This window comes from Lepidochelys olivacea (genome assembly GCF_965140295.1).
Source record: "Lepidochelys olivacea isolate rLepOli2 genome assembly, chromosome: 7".
Classification (NCBI taxonomy): domain Eukaryota; kingdom Metazoa; phylum Chordata; order Testudines; family Cheloniidae; genus Lepidochelys; species Lepidochelys olivacea.
This window is the reverse complement of record NC_140417.1, coordinates 30,229,136-30,245,434: the sequence shown is the minus strand read 5'-3', so window position 1 is coordinate 30,245,434 and position 16,299 is coordinate 30,229,136. Positions and strand designations below refer to the sequence as shown.

The 16,299-nt window shown below is 56.3% G+C and overlaps 2 protein-coding genes and 1 long non-coding RNA gene across 3 annotated transcripts; all 3 read left to right on the top strand.

Annotated features, from left to right (window-relative positions):
* The first annotated feature begins 404 nt into the window (after nucleotides 1-404).
* LOC311523732 (transmembrane emp24 domain-containing protein 10-like) lies at nucleotides 405-2,817 on the top strand. The gene is made up of 5 exons (XM_084634024.1): nucleotides 405-807; nucleotides 1,146-1,266; nucleotides 1,617-1,690; nucleotides 2,092-2,218; nucleotides 2,400-2,817. Exons 1-5 carry the CDS (start codon nucleotides 604-606, stop codon nucleotides 2,519-2,521), a joined length of 648 nt encoding a protein of 215 aa, XP_084490150.1. The 5' UTR covers nucleotides 405-603; the 3' UTR covers nucleotides 2,522-2,817.
* Nucleotides 2,818-4,214: 1,397 nt separating this feature from the next.
* Nucleotides 4,215-6,586, top strand: LOC311523653. The gene is made up of 2 exons (XR_014712397.1): nucleotides 4,215-4,562; nucleotides 6,202-6,586. It is a non-coding gene; the product is annotated as an uncharacterized lncRNA (long non-coding RNA).
* A 3,770-nt stretch (nucleotides 6,587-10,356) lies between these two features.
* Nucleotides 10,357-16,236, top strand: CTSW (cathepsin W). The gene is made up of 11 exons (XM_084633851.1): nucleotides 10,357-11,246; nucleotides 11,913-11,979; nucleotides 12,454-12,567; nucleotides 12,782-12,915; nucleotides 13,165-13,264; nucleotides 13,854-13,934; nucleotides 14,498-14,620; nucleotides 15,077-15,141; nucleotides 15,267-15,357; nucleotides 15,493-15,551; nucleotides 15,901-16,236. The coding sequence occupies exons 1-11, from the start codon at nucleotides 10,920-10,922 to the stop codon at nucleotides 16,012-16,014; spliced, it is 1,275 nt and encodes a 424-aa protein (XP_084489977.1). The 5' UTR covers nucleotides 10,357-10,919; the 3' UTR covers nucleotides 16,015-16,236.
* The last annotated feature ends 63 nt before the right edge of the window (nucleotides 16,237-16,299 follow it).

Below are 16,299 nucleotides of genomic sequence, written 5' to 3'. Positions count from 1 at the left end.
GCGCTTGTAAAGCGGATTCACTGACACTTTACATTTCTTGCCCGTTGGTGGGCACAGGCCCCGCCCCCCACAGCTAGGGAGAGGACCCAGGAGTCCTGGCCCCCTGCTTCTATCCACTACCCCCACAGCCCGAGGAAGGGGAGGAGAGAAGCCCCACCAAACCCCTGCCAGGTCAGACTCGGGGGTAGCCCGGGCTGGACTGACACCCCTCCCTCCAGCACTCTGCCCAGCTACAAGCGACCACGGCTTCTTCCGGCACGGCACGGCACGGCACGGCACAGCACAGGCCGAGATCGCGCTGCGCCTGCGCACTTCCTCTCCCCCCCCCCCCGGTCCGAAGTTCGCGCTGCCCGGACTCTAATTCACGCTGCCGGAGATGAAGTACGGTGGAGCCGGAAGCGGAAGCACGGCTAGGGCCTGTCCCCCCTGTGGGGTGGGGGCCAGACCATAGAGCGAGCGCCACGTCGGGTGAGCGCCAGGTCGGACGCCACCGAATCAGCTCAGGGGCAGTGTGACAGAGGAGCCGGACGCAGCCGACTCCACCTGCCTGGGGCAGCCGGGCGCGGCGTCTCGAGGCCGGGGGGGTCCCCGCCGCTGCTCGCCATGCGCGTGCCCCGGCCGGGCCCCGGACTCCTGGGTCCCCTGCTGCTGCCGCTGCTGCTGGCCGGCGGGTGCGGGGCGCTCTCGTTCCAGCTGCCGGCGCAGACCCGCAAGTGCCTGAAAGAGGAGATGCACCGCGACGTCATGGTGACCGGGGAGTACGAGGTGTCGGAGGCCGGGGCGCCGGGGGCCAGGACCGATCTCCGGGTGAGAGCCCCTAGGGATCCCCGCGCACCCCCGAACCCCTTCCCCCATGGCTAGTGCCCCCGCGGGTGCCCTGCCCCCTACGCTCGCCATAAGCTGTGCACCACCCCAGGGACCCCCTTTCTTCTCCAAGGTCCAAGACTTACCACGCAGTTGTGTGATGTCCTCCCCCAAGAGGGACATCAGGGACCCCCCGTCTCCCCATTGGACACCCCCTACTCCTGGGTGGAGGGGACACACTACACCCCTATCCTCCTGGGGAACAGGATCATGGTGGGCATTGGGAGCCTGGTCCGGGGAGATGGGTAGTTCTGTGGGGTCACAGTCTGTCCCCACCCCAGGTCACAGACTCCTCTGGCCACCTGCTCTACTCCAAGGAAGATGCCAAGAAGGGCAAATTCGCCTTCACCACAGACGACTATGAGATCTACGAGATCTGCTTCGAGAGCCACGGCCAGTCGGGTATGAGGTCTCACTCCTGGTGCAGGGATTCTGTGTCCTGGGGGGCATTCCTCCCACCCCACAGCTCCCTGCCATCCTCATTTGCGGTCTCCTGCACTCAGCATGGCCTGGAAACTTGTGATCATGAGGGAGGTCTAGTGGTTAGCATTGAGGAGGGTGCTGGGAGCCAGGATTCCTGGGTTCTATTCCTGGCTGTGGGAGGGGAGTGGTATCTAGTGGCTACAGTAAGAGAGGCTGAGAACCAGGATTCTAGGGTTCTATCCCTGACTGGAAGGGAAGTGGGGTCATGCACCAGCTCTTCCCTCCCCTGTGACAGTTATAACTTCTTTCTTTCATCCTTCCCTCCCCAGTGGGTTTTCGAGTTCCTGACCAGCTGATCAGCCTCAACGTCAAACATGGGGTGGAGGCCCGGAACTATGAAGACGTGAGTAACGCCCCCTTTGAGTCCCCAACCCTCTGCAGCTGTCCCTCTGTCCTGTGTGTGATGGGGAAGGTGGGGCACCAGCAATCTCAGCCCAAGGACAGAATTGACGACATCCACCCAACTAGGCATGTATCCCCAGCTCTGCTAAAGCCTGAGGGCCAGAATTGCAAGGGTTTCCTGTATAAACAGCCCCCCGTGCCCCAGCCCAGAGGCATCCACATCTCAGCGTGGAGCGAGGGATCCCTGTATGAACAGACCCTGTGCCCAGTCCAGAGATGGCTATGTCTCACCACTGAGCAAGAGATCCCTGTATAGACAGCCCTTATGCTTTACCCCAGAGGTGGCTGTGTCTCAGTGTGGGGTGGAATTCTGCATCTCATTCCTACTGTCCCCACACCCAGATTGCCAAGGCAGAGAAGCTGAAGCCCCTAGAGGTGGATCTGCGACGTCTTGAGGACCTTTCTGAATCCATCGTCAAGGACTTTGCCTACATGAAGCAGCGGGAGGAAGAAATGAGGGACACAAATGGTGAGGAGGCACCCATGTACCCACTAGACCCCGCTCTCCTCCCAGGGCTGGGGTAGAACACAGGAGGAAGGGCCTGGGAGCCAGGACGCCTGGGTTCTTTCCTGTGAAGTGGCTGGAAGCCACTTGTGATGATGCTTTGGGGTCCCCTGTTCACCCCATGTCTCTCTCTCTCTCTCCACAGAGTCCACCAGCACCCGCGTGCTCTACTTCAGCATCTTTTCCATGCTGTGTCTGGTGGGCCTGGCCACCTGGCAAGTCTGTTATCTGCGCCGCTTCTTCAAGGCCAAGAAGCTCATCGAGTGAGCAGCCCCTTGAGTGTGTCTGCCTCTCTCACAGGCCATCCTGCGCCAGGCTCCCTTCCTGATGGCCCTAGAATCCACATCCAGCCTCTCTCAGCTCTAGTGGGAAGTGGCGCCTGCAATGGACATCTCTGCCCATCAGGAATGGATTCTGGTGGGAAGAGGGGGTTCTGGCCCCCCAGTAGGGATCCAACTACCCCCATTTTTAAGGATCTTGTAGTTAACAGAGGATCCAGTAGTGATGGCACCGTGATCAGGGGGATTGGGTTGTAATTATTTTAAAATAAATAGTTAATTGGGCTGGTGGCTTGTGATGTCATTTTGTGAGGAAGCAGGGGGGGGGGCATCTTCCACCCCACCCCCGATTCTATTGGGAGCCCCATCCCATCATGTCCCTGGGATTGCTCTGGAGAAAACTATCCCCTCTGTGCACTGCCCGCTGGGATGTGGCATGACAGATGTGTTCTGTCCCTGGCTTGAGGAGGGGAGAGGCTAGCGGATTAGAACATGGGGGGCGGGCAGCAACACTGAGCATCAGGTCTGCTGGTTCTGCTCCTGGCTCTGCTACTGACCCTGATATAGGATTCCCAGAGGGTTTATTTGTCTGTAACCCCTCCCTTCCCCCAGCTGCGCCTGGATCTGGGCTCCTCCAAGGTTCCTTTTGGCACTCCCCTAAAGTCTCCACTGTGTCTAACAGTGTTGATTTGAAGTGTTCCTTCTCCCCGCCTCCCCTGATCTTGGCTGGATCCAAATCACCCATTGTTGGGGGTAAACTGCCTGGAACTCCTCTTGCTGTCTTTGTGTCTCCTTTTTTTTTTTTTTTTTTTTTTTTTAAATCCTTCCTCCCCCAAACTCCTGCCCCTCCATCTGCTCTGGAGGGAAGTGATGTGGCTCAAGCGGACCTGCTGTGGCCACTGTGTGTGTGTGCTGCAGGTTTTAGTGCTGCTCTCCGGGAACGGATCTATTTACCTCAGGTTTGTATGCAGCTCCCATTACCATTGTAGCTGGCCGAGTGTGCAAGGTCCTTGCTCTCTACACAACAGCATTTCTCGCTCTGAATGCTGTGGCCGGGCAGCTCCACAATGTTGGGGACCGTTCTAGGTATTTGTGGGCTTTTTTTCCCCACCTTCCTCTGAAGCATCAGGGATTGGCCACAGCTGGAGACAGGACACCAGCTGGGGTGGGCCGGCCTCTGAGGTGGTTCAGCAATTCCTCTCTAGCTACCTGGCTGGGGGTCTTGTTCACATCTCAGGGTCCAGCTGATGGCCAGATTTGGGGTCAGGAAGGAATCTCCCTGGTCAGAGATTGGTAGGGAGCTTGGCAGTTTTCTCCTTCCTCTGCAGCACGAGGCACGAGTCGCCTGCTGCAATCACCTGGGCATGGCTCACCTCTGCAATTCCTTGCCAGCGCAGGAGTCTTGGGCATACAGGGCCCCTCAGTTTTTTCTCTATCTGGGGCACGCAACAAGTTAATCCCCTGAGGACTGAAATGATTTGGTCTAACCAAGGTCCTGGGGCTCAATACAGAGAACTAGGTGCGATTTAATGGTTTATGATAGACAGGAGGCTCAGGATAGAAATATAGGGTTGGCATGGACCTCACGCAGTCATCAAGTCCAGCCCCCGTGCTGAGGAAGGACCAAGTAAACCTAGACAACCCCTGACAGGTTTGTCCAACCTGTTCTTAAAAACTTCCAGTGACAGGAATTCTGCAACCTCCTTTGGAATCCTGTCCCAGAGCTTAACTATCCTCTAGTATCTGACCTAAATCTCCCTTGCTGCAGATTAAGCCCATGACTTCTTGGCCTGCCTTCCATGGACATGAAGAACAATTGATCATCAACCTCTTTGTGCCAGCCCTTACCATATTGGAAGACTATCACGACCCCCTCAATCTTTTCTCAAACCTAAACATGCCCCGTTTTTATTAACCTTTCCTTACAGATCGGGATTTCTAAACCTTTTAGCATTTTTGGTGTTCTCTTCTGGACTCCCACCAATTTCTCCACATCTTTCTACAGTGCTCCAGCTGAGGCCTCACCAGTGGTGAGTAAAGCGGGACAGTTGCCTTCTGTGTCTTACATATGACACTCCAGTTAATACACCCCAGAATTATGTGAGCCTGTCTTTGCAACTGCATCATATTGTTGTCTCGTTCAATTGGTGACCCCCTATGGCCCCCAGATCCTTTTCAGCGGTACTAGCGCCTAGCCATTTTATAGTTGCACATTTGATTTTTTTCCCTGCCTGAGTGCAGTACTTTGCACTTGTCTTTATAGAATTTCATCTTGTTAATTTCAGATCAGTTCAATTTGTCAATGTAAGTTGGAATTCTCATCTTGCCCTCCAAAGTACTTGCAACCACCCCCCTTGGTGACATCTGCAGATTTTTATAAACATGGTCTGCAATCTAAGTAACTGATGAAAATATTGAATAGTGCTGGACCCAGGACTGACCCCTGTGGGATCCCCCTATATACAACCTCCCAGTTTGACAGTGAACCACTGGTAACTACTTGAGTATGGTTTTCAACCAGCTGTGGTCTAGAATAAATAACTATAAAGTGGCCGTACATTTCCCTAGTTTGCTTATGAGAATGTCATATGGGACTGTGTCAAAAGGATTACTAAAATCATGCAACCGATGAAGTGAGCTGCAGCTCACGAAAACTTATGCTCAGATAAATTTGTTAGTCTCTAAGGTGCCACAAGAACTTTTCTTTTTGCGAATACAGACTAACACGGCTGCTACTCTGAAACTAAAATCAAGATATGACCTCTAATGATTCCCTCCAACTCCACTAGGCCAGTAACCCTGTCAAAGAAGGAAATGAGATAGTACCTGTCTTTAAAAAGGAGAACAATGTTTTTCCATCTCCAGTCTTCTGGGACCTCCCCTTTCCTCCATGAGTTCTCAAAGATAATTGGTAATGGTTCTGAGGTTGTTTCAGCTAGTTCCTTAAGTATCCTGGGGTGAATTTCATCAGGCCCTGCCAACCTGTTCTTTCCTTATTGTGGCTTGCATGCCCTCCCCCGTTTTGTTAATATTAATTGTGTTGAGTATTTGGTCACCATTAAGCTTTTTAGTGAAGACTAAAGCAAAATAGGCATTAAACGCGTCAGCCTTCCTGATAGCAGGTAAGGAGAGTCAGTAACTGATGCTAAGTAGTGGGCCTATACCTTCCTTCATGTTTCTCATGCTTGTAATTTATTTAAGGAACAACTTCTTATCGCCTTTTATGTCCCTTGCCAGCTGTAACTCATTTTGTGCCTTTGACTTTCTTAATTTGTCTTTACACGTTTGTACTGTTTGTTATACTCCCCCATAGCCATTTATCTCTGTTTCTACTTTTCGTAGAATTCCTTTTTGATTTTTCAGGTGATGTAAAGAGCTCCTGAAGGAGCCATAGTGGCCTTTTCCTATTGTTCTCATCTTTCCTTTACACTGGGATAGTTTGCTGTTGTGCCTTTAATATTGTGTCCTTGAGAAACTGCCAAATCTCCTGAACTCTCTTATCCCGTAGATTTTCTTCCCACAGGACCTTATCTACCAGTTCTCTGAGTTTGTTAAAGTCTGCTTTGGTGAAGTCCATGTTCCTTATTTTGCTGCTCTCTGCTCTTCCTTTCCTTAGAGGTATGAACACATTTCCTGATCACTGTAACCGAAACTGCCTTCCACTTCTAGGTTTGCTACCACTTCCTCCCTGTTGGTGAGACTCAACTGTACAATGGCTTTCCTCCTGGTTACTTCCGCCTCTTTCACAAACCCAAGCTGACTAGATGATCTGATGGACCCTTCTGAACTCTTCAGAAACAGACCCAGCTGTGAAATTGACCTTGAGCTGGTCTCTTGCTCAAAGCAGAACAGCAGGTCTAATTCCAGCCATCAGCTCTGGGGAGGAATCCTTCCCCCACTGGCATCCAGCCCCATGGGCAGGATCAGGGTCTTGGAGTCATGAGCAGTGACTGGCAGCATGGGAGAGTAGTGGGGACTTTGATGGTAGCTAAGCTGTGTCCCCACTTGTCACAGAGCCACAATGCTGACCTATATTAAAAGAGGGGTAATTTTATGAGGGTTCCATTATTTTTCTTCCCCTGATACTGTTCAAATGCAACCCCTCCCAGAGCCATGCAGGGAACTCTGTACTGCAGCCTCTTGCAGTAGGGGGGATTTGTGGGGTGCCTGCTGGATTATGGGGCTCTGTGGGGCAGGGAGGGGATGGACATCTTAGGTTCCACAGAGTCATCTTGCTCCACTGCACCCTCAAGGGATGGTGTTGCCACAGCTTGGAGGACAGTTGGGAGGAGCAGTGTGGGGATGCACCCTGCTGGTAAAGGAGAGAGAGTGACTTAAGTCAGTGTGGCAGCTGCTCCCCCAGGAAGATCCCCACAGTGATGATGGTGAGGTCCAAACTGAGGCTCTCGAGGGGGCTGTAGGAGCAGGTGCCATGTGGCTAGACCAGACGCAGTTCCAGCCCTGTGCTGTGTAGGAAGGCAGCCAGGGCCCTGCAGGGTGGAGAACTGAGGGCTAGCAGCATGGCGGGTTCTCCCTAAGTAATTCACCACTACGACTTGTAGTGAGTCAGGGCACCCCACACAGGGCTCGGGCCAGTACTGGTCACCCTCCCACTCTTCTGAGGGATCGGGCTATGAGGGGGCCCTTGCCTCCTCTTGCGATCAGGCTGGTACCAGGTATCCCCCAGGGATCAGATAGTACGGCCCCACACCCTGCAGTGATCAAGGCATTTCTCCCCACCCGCCATGTGACAGGGTGGCAGCTGGGAAGCATAAGGAAAGGTGGTACTTCCCCACCTGCTCTGTGAATATCTCTGTCTGGCAGGTTGGGGGGCCCAGGCCACAGGCTTCGGGCCCAGGAACTCAGTGAAGGCGAAGGACTTGGGGTGCAGCACCCAGCTCTGCCAGATGAGATCTGGGGGCAAAGAGGGGAGGATGTGAGGGGGGTTCTCAGTCACAGGGAAACGGACTGGGGCTTTTGGTCTCTGCAGAGGGGTCTTCAGGAATCAGGGGGCCTATGGGGGTCAGCAGGACTAGGAGGGAGAGGAGTAGCGACTGGAGGGATGGTCTCTACATGGGGGTCCTTTGGGGCCTGTGGAACTCAGGGAGGGGAGGGGTGTGTGTGATAGGAATGGGGGGGGACCAGATGTCTGGGGTCTGCAGAGAGAATGTAAGGGGAGGTTATAGACAAGTGCACCCTCAAGACCTTTAGGAAGGCAAGCGGCAAAGCTAGGAATTCTGGTGTCCTCCCGCTCAAACCACTAGATACCACTCCCAGAGCCAGGATAGAACCCAGGAGTCCTGACTCCCAGCCCCCTGCTCTAATAGCTACACTCTGCTCCCCTCCCAGAGCCAGGATAGAACCCAGGAATACCTGGCCCTCGTTGGCTGTTGGGGGAAGGATCCAGTGGTTTTACCAGGTAGTGAGAGCAGGGAGCAGCCCTGCTAGTGGATCAGCAGCATCGGATTGGAAGATATCTCTGCAAACACACACATGGGATCACCTGATCGGTTACCATGGAGTGGGCGAGGAGCAGCCAATGAGAGGGGAGTGTAACTCATTCCAGTGCTGCCCCCCCACCCCTGAGAAGGGGACAGGCCTGAGGGAGGCAAAAGGAAGGATGGGGGTACAAAGGGGGAAGCAGTGGGTCACTGGGAGGCGTACAGGGGAGGGGGGAATTAATGTGAGGGTAGGTGGTTGGGGGGCTTTGTGGGGTGCAAGGGGGGAGGGTATCACTCCAGTGCTGCCCCCAGGGGGAAGGGACTAGAGGGTGGGGCTGTAGGGTGTGTTCCAGCTGAGAGGGGAGCAGAGGGTGTCACTCAGATGCTATCCACAGGGGATGCTGGGAGCCCTGTGCTGGCCTTGACCCAGGCCACCTGCAGCTGCCCCCCCCCTCAGGCCCTGGGATCTGGGGGGCTCAGTCCAGTCACAGCAGCCAGAGAAGTGAAGCCCCTTAGACAACACAACAGTACTACAAAGCAACATAACACGATCTCCTGCACTACAACACTGCTACACAACTGCACACCACAACAACACAACACTGCTACACAACATACCACAGCTACACAACCCCTAAACAACAAAAACACCACAACACGAGAACCTACCACAGTACTACTACACAACATAAACAATCCTGTGCAACACACCATGGCTACAAACAGTGCAACATAACTACACACCACAACCACCACACAGCCTTGCTACATGACTACACACCACAACACTATTATACAACATACCACAATACACAACACAACAGTTCTGTACCATAACCCCCTACACAACATCACAGTACTGCTATACAACATCATCCTCATGGGGTGAGGGCCTACCCCCTGCAGCTGGAGAATGACAACATAACACTGCTACACAACTACACACCATAATGCCCCTACACAACACAATACAGCACAGCTACATAAAAAACCAACTACTCAGCACCCCCCGCCCAGCACATCTCTGCTACATAAAAACACAATACCCCCACCAGCTGGGGAGAGAAAACTGTGACAACACAAACACACCAGAACTCCCTACACAACACAACATTCCCCCCCCCCCACACACACACACTTGGGCCTGCTCCCTGCAGCTGCGCAGACAACACAAGAACAGATGTCCCTCAATCCCACCCCCGATCCCAGCCTTGGGATCCCCCCACTAGCTCTGCTGGTGCCCCTCTATCCTGACCCGCAGCCCACCCTGCTTCAGTGTTAGAGGCTCTTTCTGAGTCCAAAATGCCCCTAAAGCTATAAGCTCAGCACCACTCCCTGCTCCCCGATCAGGAGGTGCCCTGGCACTGAGCCCTGGGAGAAGGGAGTACCAGAGCACTGCTGTCTCTGGGGGCAGGAAGGGAGGAGGGAGTGTAGGACTGAGTGATCTGGGCCCTGCAGAGATGGGGATTGGGACCCTGAGGAGGTTGCTCTGCCCCACAGGGATTGTGACCCATGTTGGGTTGCAGCAGCAGGAAACAGACTCATCACAATCAGCTGAGACTGGAGTCCCTTGGCTCTGACAACACTTCCCTCTCAGAGCTGGGCTAGAACCCAGGAGTCCTGGCTCCCAGAATTGAACCCAAGCTCCTGGGAGCGCCAAGCCATTCCCATCCCCCTTCACCTGCAGTTAAGGGTCAGGATGCTGATATCTGATGGGGCCCCCTGGTCCTGGTCCATGTGGGGAGGGGCGCAGCAGGTAGACCAGATGGCCCTGCACAGCAGAAGAGTGAGCAGGGGCATCATGGGGAGCAGTGGGTACGTGTCCTGGGGGATGGAGAGCAGCCAGGGACAGGGTGTAGGGGAATCTGGGGGTGGGGCAACTGGGCTGGATGAAACCCTTTTATAAGCCACTTCCAGCACGGACAGACCTGACCTTGGCATATTTCACACAGGACTCCCCCACTCCAATAGGGCCATGAAGGGAACATCTGTCCCAGCACTGCTGAACACACCCACCTCCATCCCAACCCACAGGCCCCTGCTCTCCCAGCCCCGGGCCCAATCCTGACCCACAGGCCCCTACTCTCCCAGCCCCAGGCCCAATCCTGACCCACAGCCCCTTGCTCTCCAAGCCCTGGGCTCCCCATTCACTGATGAATCAGGCACCATGTTTCCTGAAGTGACCGAGATTTCAGACCTTTCACACTAATAATCCCTCTACCTTCCCGCACAGGCCTGGGTCTGGGACCCTTAAAACACAGCAGCTGCTCAACTAAATGAGCCCAAGTGGGGAGCAGGAGGAGGGATTGGGAGCCTGGGGTTCTGGGGATAAATGGGGTCTGAAGCTGAGGAGTTGTCACGGGGGGGCAGTGGCAGAGTCAGGGGGAACCCAGGGCTGGGATAGCAGGGGGCTGCTTGTGTCAGGATGAAGCACAGAGCCCTGTGGTGCTGGGTACAATGAATGAAATCTGTCAGGTGATTAGCTGTTTGGAAGCTCAGTACCTGCACCTGTTCAAGGCTGCAGTGGGGTGGGGTGGACTCAGTCACGTCTCTGATCAAGTCCTGCCTGGCTAGCTAGGGTGGGGATTCAATAGGGGACACTTTCCCCTCACAATCAGTGCTGACCCCAGTGCCCTAGTAGACCTGACGGGTCGCTGAGCTGCAGGGGGGCTCAGTAGGGGGTGCTATGTGCCTCATCTCTCCAGTGCAGTGTTACCTGGAGGTCATGGCTGATCCTTTTCCCTGGACTCAGGGTGCAGATCCAGGCTGGATTCCAGCATGGCCAGGCCAGCCCCTGACAGAGGTTCTGTGCTGTGGCTGCCATAAGCATCTTTGTTCCTGAGGTCCCTGGATTCTGGAGGACTGGTACCTCCCATGGGGGTGGGAGGTCACCAGGAGATGGGGCCTTGGGCTTAATGTAGCAGAGCAGATGAGTGATAGGAATGGATGGAACAATACCCCATTGTCCCCAAATCTGTCCCCCTCCGTGGTGCAGACCCTGAGGGCACAGGAGCAGGTTTGATGCTGCTTGGGGGTCTGAAACCCAACCGCCACCCCCCATCTCCGGATCTCACACCTGCAGCTCCTCTGCTCTGTGGTTTCCGTCATTCTTCTGCCTGCCCTTGCCTATATAACCCCCCCACAGGATGCCTGGGCAGGCACAGAGCAGCTACTGCCATGGGGCCTGGAGTCCTGAGTCCCTGCCTCCTGCTGCTGGGGGTCTGGGTCTGTGCCCTCCCAGCTGGCTCTGTCCTGTCCCCTGAACTCAGCAAGGTAAGGGATGGAGGACACACCTGGAGGGAGTAGTTTTGGGGCGGAGTGGGCCTGAAAGCCAGAGAAGGACAGAGAAGACACCGCGTGTCTGTGCCAAGAGCCATTGGCTACTGTGCTGAGACCCAGCACCTTGGTGCATGCATGGCGAATCCAGGGACAGGAATTGGAGCCAGCACCCTCGGGACAGGAAGGTCCTTTAGCCATTCCCCACCACTATAGGCCAGTCTGTGCCTCATGCTCCTTGCACACTCACATGCCATCCTCCGCACTCTCCCCCGTGCTCCACGTGCTACCCCCCCAGACACCAACACACACTCACCCAGATGGGTATGTGCCCCCATCCATCCCAGACATCAGTGGGCTCCACTCTACACCCCAAAGCAGGGATAGCCAGGGGCTGGGGATTGAGGGCCATGGGCAGAGCTTGGAGCAAGCGCAGAGCCCAGGGTTAGGCTAACAGGGGGCTGGGGGAGAGGATTGGGGGGCACTAGCAGGGCTGTGGGTGGGGGGAGCCCAGTGGTAGGATAGCAAGGGGCTGTGGGTGCAGACTGGGGGGCACCAGAAGGGCTGTGGGTAGCTGGGGCTGGGAGTGGGGGTTGAGGCAGGGGCACTGGCTGCTGGGATGCCCCTTTGCTGCCCACCATCCTGCTGGTTTGTCCATTTCAGGCTGAAGTGACTGGAATGTTCAAGGATTTTATGATTCAGTTCAACAGAACCTACAGGAGCCCCGCAGGTGACAGACAGGGAGGGTAGGGGGGGCTGTCGGTGTGGGGGGCAGGCAGCTCTTCCTGGAGGCTGTTACCATGGGGAGAAGGCGGGGGGCAGCAGAGGGATGGATGGGGCTGAGGCGGGAGTGCACAGACCAGCCCGATCCCCTTCTCCACGCCTCTGTGAGCAGCCACCTCTGAGTCTGGCCTGCCCGCGGCTGGTGTGAGCTGCCTACCCTGTGGCCGCATGCTCCCCTCCCTCCAAGTCCCAGGGCCGCGTGAGGGCGGGGGGTGCTGCTGTGTCGCTCTTTCCGTCCCTCTGGTTTCACACCCAGCTCCCTGTGGCTCGGCTCTGCAGCTAGCAGCGGAAAGAGGCGCTGGACGGGTGGAAAATTCACGCCCCCGATTTGTGCTGGGGGGTGGGAGGGGCAGGATGTCCGATGCCACTGGCTGGGGTTGTCATGCCCCCCAGTACTCGTGACCCCCCTATCTCCCTCCAGAGCAGCACAGACGCTTCGGGATCTTCACGCGGAGCCTGCTTGCGGCACGGCGGCTGCAGGAGACGGAGCGGGGCACAGGGCAGTACGGGGTGACCCGCTTCAGCGACTGGACAGGTGGGGAGTGACCCCCGACGCCCAGCACCTAACCAAGTGCCGCACCCCTCTCCCCTGCAGCTGTGTACCCCTCCATTCCCCTGCCCCCCACTGCTCTGCACCCCCTTCCCCTGCCCCCCTACTCTGCACTCCTTCCTTCCCTGCTCCCACTGCTCTGCACTCCTCACTCCCCCTTCCAGCACCCCCTCAGCACCATCTCCCTCTGTCTCCCCAGATGAGGAGTTCCGGGGGATGTTCTGGAGCCCCCCGCCCCATACCATGCACCAGGACCCCCGGCGCCCGAGGAAGAAATTCCCTAAGTCCTGCGATTGGAGGAAGGCAGGGGCTGTGACCGCCGTGAAGAACCAGGTAGTTGTGGGACGGGTGGGTTGGGAATCCCCCAGACAGACAGTTAGATGGGGCAGGACAGGGGGTGCCATGGGGGTTTAGTAATGACAAAATCATTCCACGTCCCCTTCCCCACTGCTCACCCCAGTTGTCGTCCCCTCCCTCAGCTGGGGCATTGGGGACAGCGCAGAGGCTGGGGAGAGCGCCCCTTCCTGCCCCACAGCACAGCGCCTCCTAGTGCCACGTAGGGCCTCACCCCTCTCTCCGCAGGGCCAGGAGTGCCGCTCCTGCTGGGCCTTTGCTGCCGTCGCCAACATCGAGTCCCTCTGGAACATCCACTTCCACCAGCCCCGGAACCTCTCGGTGCAAGGTAGGGACTGGGGGGTGCCCCACCCCCTCGACTGGAACAGGGCAGGGCACCCCAGCACTGCTCTGCTGTGTGCAGGTGAATGGGGCACAGAGGAGGGGGCGCCTGGGGATGTTCTAAGCGCCTCCCCCTTCCCAGCCCAGAATCCCTCTGTGTGTGTGTAAAGTACCCCCTTCGTTTCCTGTCCCAAACTGGGAGCTTGTAACCCTTGAGGGACCTGGGAGCAGGCTGGGTGTGTGGGGTTTACAGGGACCATGACCCCATGCATTGGGTTTCGTATATTTGCACCCCATCTGCAATCACTGGGGTGGGGGCCTGGGGACAGCCCCACCACAGACTTGCCTCCCTGTAGGCCCGGATCCCCTCCCCAATCCCCAGTCTATTGGACGCTGAGCCCTGCCTGTGGAACTCTCCCCCACCAGATGTTAAAGCAGGGGGTGGCAGGTGCTGAGTCTCTCCATCCAGAGGTGGGTTGATCACCCCACTGGGAGCCGCTGTGGGATGAGCCTGTGTGCGCCACCCAGCAGGATCCCAAGGTCTGACTGGGGTGAGGGGGAGATGGCTTGGTGCTCACCCACTACTTCCCTTGCAGAGGTGTTGGACTGCAGCTGGTGCGGAGTGGGGTGCAACGGGGGCTACGTGTGGGATGCCTTCACTACGGTGCTACACAAGCGTATGTAGGCACTGGAGGGACGTGTGGTCCTTTGCCCTGCAGGCAATAAACCCCCCACATTCCCCTGGACTGTCCCCTATTCACCCCTCACAACTGTTTACTGTGAGGATATTTTAGTGCATGGAGACTCACTCTGACTCAGACTGGGGCCCCCCATCGTGCCAGGCACTGCACAGACCCTTACCCAGATTCGGGCCTGTCACCACAGGTGCTGCACAGACCCCTTGACTGAGATTGGGGCCCCCAGCATTGTGCAGACCTCAGCCCAGTCTGCAGTCCCCATCACCAGACACTGCGCAGACCCTGACCGAGATTGGGGGCCCACATCATGCTAGGTGCTGCATGGACCCTGACCCAGACCAGGAGCAATCTTCCCAATACTGTATATGGAAGGGAGACCACTCCTCATTCCAAGACCCTGCTGTGGCCCCACTCTTTGTGACAGGTTGAATTTGGGGGGAGGGGGTTTACTCTGATCCTTGAATCCAGAACAGGGGAAGGATGGAGCAGGGAATGAGGCACTCTGGGCCCATCCCAGACCTTTCACATACACTCCCTCCCAGGTGGACTGACCAACGAGACTGCCTACCCCTACACAGGGAGACAGGAGAAATGCCACAACCTCAATAAGTATGAGCCGGCTGCTTATATCCAGGGCTTCCGGACACTTCCTGGAGATGAGGAGGGTGAGGCCTGTGGGGAGAGGGGTTGGGGTGGGGCCAGCACTGGGGACAGGGGGGAGTGGGCCATCTAGGATGGAGTGGTGGGGGCAAAGGGAGCAAGTGAGGGGAGTGGAACAGGATTAGGGGGTAACAAAGGGGACTGGGTGGGAGGGGGAGAAGCAGGGCCTGGGTGGGGACAGAACTGATCAAGACCTGGCCAGTTTCCAGGCAGCTGTGCCTGGGGTGATGTGTGTGAAACCTACAAGGGGCTGGTTAGTTTCATGCTTCCCCCTGGGGGAGCTCTGAGCAGCAGAGGGGGAATGTGAGGGATGCAGAGGGCCCAGAGGACACAGGGAGGGGCAAGGGCCAATGTAGCCAGTGTGTGGGGACAGCAGCAGCCTGGTAGGGCCATGCCTGGGTCAGGGGTGTTTGTTCCTGGGTCCTCCTCCCCACCCAGTACATTTGGGTTTCCTCTTGTAGAAATAGCTGCACACGTCGCAACTGAGGGCCCAATCACAGTTACCCTGAACTCAGCTGCCATGAAGGTACGTGCCTCCCAGTTGTAGCAATGCGGGAGAAGCCTTCTGGCTACTCAGCCCATCCCATGGTGACCTGCCCACTAATCCCCTTCCCCCCGACTCACTTTCTGCTCATTTTTGTGCCTCTGCAGCATTATAAAAAGGGCATCTCACAGCCCTTGGTGAAGAACTGCAATCCAGACCAGGTGGATCATGTTGCCCTGCTGGTTGGCTACGGGGATGGTGAGTGGAGATGGGCTGTACAAGGGTTTGGATTTGGGTGAGATGGGGTTAAATGAACTGGGGGCTTGGCAGGGGGCTCAGCTGTCAAAAGCACTCTAAGACCACTGTGCCTTTCTCTTCATCAATTAATTGCAGTAAAGGGAAGGCAGTACTGGGTCATCAAGAACTCCTGGGGGGAAGACTGGGGAGAGAAGGTGAGTGGGGAGTGTATGGGGCTGCCCACAGGGCGGTGCTGTCTGTGGGTGCGTGGGCTGGTTTTGTCTGAAGGAGGCTGTGCTGTGGGATCCTACAGAGATGGCCTCTGGGTGGGGTAGAGGGACCATTTAAACAGGGATCCCCTGCCTAACACTAAGACACAGCCACCACTGGGGTGAGATGTGGGCTTTTATTATATGCTCCCTGTCCAGGTTCAGACCCCGTTCCAGTTTGATGCAAAGGCTGAGAGATAGAGCTATGCCAATGTAAGTTCCCAGTGTAGAGCAGCCCTGGGTGAGGAAAGGCTGTACAGCACCATCTGTCCCTAACTGCGTGTCCCCTCGGCAGGGCTATTACCGTCTCTATCGCGGCAGGAACGCCTGTGGCATCACCATGTTCCCTGTAACAGCCACCGTCAACCGCATTGGGGTCCTGGGACATAAAGTCCACTGCCCCCCCTGAAGGGGATGCTGCTGCTGCAGAGATCCTGCTGACTCCCCTGCCACCACCAAGATAGAAATAACTGGGGCCATGGGCCTTCGCTGTGTGATGGGGGAATAAATTCGATACTCAGACTGCTATAGCTTCATACCCACAGGTACCCAGAGCTGGACTTGGCCCTTCCAGCAACACTGCCTCCAAGTGAATGCTCCTTCCCTTTGCTGCAGCAGCAAAAGGGGCCTACGAAACTGTCATTAAACTGATTTTATGTGCTATGTGTGTGGCCCCTTTGATTGGGGGAGGTTG